This window comes from Sceloporus occidentalis, unplaced genomic scaffold, assembly GCF_023333645.1.
Source record: "Sceloporus occidentalis isolate IW3139 unplaced genomic scaffold, rSceOcc1.0.p SCAF_1, whole genome shotgun sequence".
Taxonomy (NCBI): domain Eukaryota; kingdom Metazoa; phylum Chordata; class Lepidosauria; order Squamata; family Phrynosomatidae; genus Sceloporus; species Sceloporus occidentalis.
The window spans coordinates 216864460-216869151 of NW_028316981.1; the positions used below are offsets into that span (position 1 = coordinate 216864460).

Sequence of the window (4692 nt, forward strand, 5' to 3'; positions counted from 1 at the left end):
TTTGACCAAATACAGCAGGCTAATTTTTAAATAGATAATTTTGTATGGCCTGTGAATGATGTTATAAATATCTAAATGGCCCTTGGAAGAAAAAAGGTTCCCTACCCCTGCTTTAAAGGATGACAAAAACATATGTCCTTTGGATGGGGAAAAAAACAAAAGCGCCGGCCTGCATACACACTAGGGTTGCCTCGGGGCATTGCTTATATACGCCCCACAACCCTACTATGTACTCCGTACATCAAAATGGTAGTGCTCTGTACACATGGGCGTCGCCATTTTAACGTGATGGACGCTTACCTTCCACACGTCCCAAAGCCATTGTGATGCTGCAAGTGCGCCATTGGTGCATTGCAGTGTCACAATGGCGCTGCAAGAAGAACCCACTTTTTAAGGGTTCTTTTTGCTCTGCGGGGAAGCCCCACAGTCTGGCAGTCTGTATCCTGCCTTAGATTTAAAGTTTTGCAAAATGTGAAAGAGAGAGGATTGTTGTTACTCAATTTAAAAATATATTATGATGCCTGTTGTTTAGCTTGGATTAAAGAGTGGATTATCTTAACTGATAAAAGACTTCTTAACGTTGAAAGTTCAAATATAATTTATGGCTGACACATGTATCTTTATTATAACAAAGACAAAGTTAACAGAGATTTTAATAATCATCATGTTAGAAAATCTTTATTGATGGTATGGAAGAAATACAGAGTTACAAAATACAATGGAAACATCTCCACACAAAGCATTTTATGAAAGAGAAAGAGGGGAAAATCAAAAATTCGATTAGCTATAAAGGCATTTTAATTCTACAAGATAAAAAATACAGATTTAAAACGCAGGAAGAATGATCAAAAGAGGGGATAAATGGACATTGGTATTTACTTAGAGAGCTAAGGGAAAGATTTCAGACGGGTTCAAAATTGCAAAATATAGAATCAAGAAAAACAGAATTAGAAACTATTTTAGTCTAAAAATAAAGCTTTGTTATAAAAATTAAACAAATTTCTTTTGATGACTGAGTTGGAAAAGGAAGTGATTAAAAACAACATGATTAGCTGGTCTCAAAATATTGGATATTCTATAGACTAAAATATACTAAAAGCCAAGATATCAGGGAAAACTACTATAAGATGTGTAAATTTACAGCGCTTTATAAATAAAGGTTAATAATAATAATAATAATAATAATAATAAGTTTTATCATTGATATTTGACAATGGATAAGCATTCTAAAATGTGTAAGGGAGGTAGATAATAATTGTTGGAAGTGTTTGAAGGAAAGAGGCACTTTCTGTAATATTTGGTAGAGTTGTTCAAAAGCAAAAAAAAATTGAGTTCAAATAAATTAATAGGAAAAAAATCTTCAAATTAATATTGAATTTAAACCAGAAACATTTTTATTAAATGTGACTGACTTGAATGTGGGGGGAAATGTGGCAGGGTTCTGGTTTATTTAACTACAGCAGCAAAAATGATGTACACCAGGTACTGGAAAAAAGAAAAGCTACCAGACATCAATGGCTGACTACTGAAAATGTATGATATTACAGTGATGGACAGATTGACAAGATTGATAAAAGAAGGAAAGTAGAAGAAATCTGAAGAGGACTGGAAATGTGTGATGCTACATTTACTTCAAAAATGGGGTCCATTGGTGATGGAAATTATCCTGTAGAATGTACACCATTGACAGGTTTCATTTTTATCGATTTTTAATTGTATGTACAGCACTATGTAAAAACTACAGTGCTATATAAATAAAGTTTAATAATAATAATAATAATAATAATAATAATTTAAAGAATAAATGGTGATTAATAGGATTAACAGTGAACTAAAAACAAATATGATAGTTAGATGTTGTAGAGCAGTGGTTCCCAACCTGTGGGTCGGGACCCCTTTGGGGGCGAATGACCCTTTCACAAGGGTCACTTAAGACCATTGTAAAACACATATTTGCATGTAGCAAAGAAAATAATGTTATGGTTGGGGGTCACCACAACATGAGAAACTGTATTAAAGGGCCGCGGCATTAGGAAGGTTGTTAACCACTGTTGTAGAGGATTATAGATGTGCATAAAAAGAAATAGTCACAGTTTCAGAGATAGAAAACCAGTCACTGCAGAAAAGAAAGAAATTCTTGTTATGTGTATTTTTAGTAAAATGTCTCATCCTGTCATTAGAGTCTTGTCATCATTATGTTAAAAGAAATTAAAACTGCTAAAGTAAGCAGAAAGTATGAGAAAATGGTATGCGGTAAGGTATAGGAGAAGAGGTAAGAGAAGTAGGTATAAAAGGAGTTGGAGGAGGAGGAGGAGAAAGTAGAGTAGGTATGTAGAAAACGTGACAATGTGTGAGAAAATGTTAAAGTGGTAAGGTAAAAGAGAAGGGGCAAGAGAGTGTGTGGGGAAAATGGTGAGAGAGGTAGGAGAACATGAGTAAGAGAGTGGAGAAGGCAATTTGGAAGTGGTAAGAAAAAGTAAATGGATTGTAAGGAGCGGAAAGGGGGAACGAATGGAAGACTGGATGATTGAATTAAATAACTTTTACATATGTTCTGATATAGAACAAAGTTGAAATTAGAGATAATACGTAGTGTGTGTATATGTAAGTATGTAAGATATATGTGTTAAGTTTATATGTTTACATGTCTATATGTGTGTTTGCATTAATATTTAATAAACATATTTTCTAAAAAACAGAGGAGAGATTAACCATTTTTTCAAGTGTTATACAAAACACAGTGCAGAACAACATTGTCAACTTTTTCCAATACGTCTGCTCCACACAGACACTTTCACTCATTAGCTAAGTTGTTATTAACCTTTTAATAATGCTAATAGTAACACAGAACATAATATATAAACAGGTGAGGCAAAAGTGATCTGTGCATTTCTCTGCCTCAGGTACCAGGACCCAACCCACCTTTGGCCACTGTATATTTTTGCCATTTCCTGACCTGTCTCAGGAAGCAAAATATCTAGGACATATCCTGATGTGGCACCTAGAACACTACAAATTCCATCTAAATTAGACATCAGGGAATGCTGCAATTTGAGTTGAAGGAAAAGAGGAAGTCATATTTCTTGAAGACAGCTATGTTAGTTTATTGAAGAAAAAGCAACACAATCTGGATTCAAAACCAAAGCATGCTTCTCCTGTTTCATTCTCTTTTCTGTCATTTTTCTGTCACGCATCAATCCTCAGTTTCATTCTCTTTTCTTGTTCCGTTTAAATGATTTAAATGTCTCATATAATAGCTGAAGACAATGAATGAACAAATGTATTTTTAATTTTTGGATACCTACTTGCTGCCCTTTTCTCCTCTTCATAAAGTTCTTTGTCTGATCAGAATGCGAGCAGCTATTTCTTTCAATTTTGGATTGGTAAATATTAATATAATGGAATGTGCAGAAGGAAATGTAGTTACCAAGATTTCAAAAACTAGTGTTACGGTACTTTCATACTTTAAAGCACCAGTTGAAATAATTGTTATACTACTGAAATATAATAAATAGAAAAAGACATAAAACAACAATGGTATTATGACATTGATATGGACCTGAGAGTTGAGATCTCTATCACCAACACCACTCTTCAGATTCTTTATGTGATTCCACAGTGAGTTGAGCAAAATAGTGCATGCAATTGTACTTATGCTGAAATTTATGGAAGCAAAAGTCGCATGTAGAGGAAGAAAAAAGGTGTTTCTATTATAAACCACACTTTGGTTGGCACATCCTGGTGGAGTTCCTATTGGATTGTTACACTTTGCATATCCAATATGTTCAATCATTGAAGGAATAGAGAAGATACTGGAAATGATTATTGACAATCCAAGTAGTCTGGGTGCAAGCATATTGATTCTTAGCTTCAGCCAGAGGAAGACATGGTTGGAAAAGTTAGTTACCTTCACACAGTAGAAAATACTTAACCATGTGGCAGACGAGAGGCTGACCATGTTGAAAAACAGCCAGATAGCATCTAAAACTGCCTGTCTGGAAGAACCCTCATGTGTCTCTGAGGAGATGAAATACAGAAGACTGTTCACTGAAGATGGCACCTGCATCACAAATCTGGATGTGCTCAAACAAGTCAAGAGGACGTCACAAGGCAACATCTTTTTGTTTCGAAGCCATTGGTGTCCCTGCACAATTGTGATAAATCCATTTCCTAAAAGGGAAACTGTGTATACAATTCCTATAAAGATCCAAACAAGTATATCAAGTGGAGACGTTGAGTTGCTGCCCATTATTGTCACTTTCCAGAAGAAAAGGCTTGAGATTGTGTATCTGTGTGTGATTTGCCTGGTTTTGCTGCGATGTCTGGCAATGAAAACATTTCTATTTAGGGCTTTTTAAGGAGAAAAGTCATACTATGGAAAGCAATGCAAATCTCAGTAGTATTCTGTTATTAATGATCCAGTCAAATGTCGTTGGGGACTCAATGAACAGACACCACTTTGACAGCTGGGAGTTCATTGGAAAGTTCTCTTAAATCACCTTCTTAAGTGTATGGCAGATCCTCCTGTCCCCCTCCCTGGAGGTTTCTCTGGAATGCTGAAGAAGATGCTGAAATCATTTTAAAATTGTCTCATGTTTTTAGGCCCAGGATCCTTTATTTGAGCCTCTTTCCTGCTTTAAAGACCCTCTCGCTTCCACTGACAGCATAACAGACTTTATACTTGACACACAA

General features: G+C 35.3%; 1 protein-coding gene across 1 annotated transcript; it reads right to left on the reverse strand.

Annotated features, from left to right (window-relative positions):
* Positions 1–3170: 3170 nt before the first annotated feature.
* On the reverse strand, positions 3171–4398 carry LOC149323421 (taste receptor type 2 member 8-like). The gene has a single exon (XM_089511237.1). It carries the CDS (start codon positions 4247–4249, stop codon positions 3326–3328), a length of 924 nt encoding a protein of 307 aa, XP_089367363.1. The 5' UTR covers positions 4250–4398; the 3' UTR covers positions 3171–3325.
* Positions 4399–4692: the final 294 nt, after the last annotated feature.

What these genes read in the sequence shown, in the direction of transcription:
- LOC149323421 (XM_089511237.1), bottom strand. Translation starts at nt 4,249, where the DNA reads ATGGGCAGCAACTCAACGTCTCCACTTGATATACTTGTTTGGATCTTT.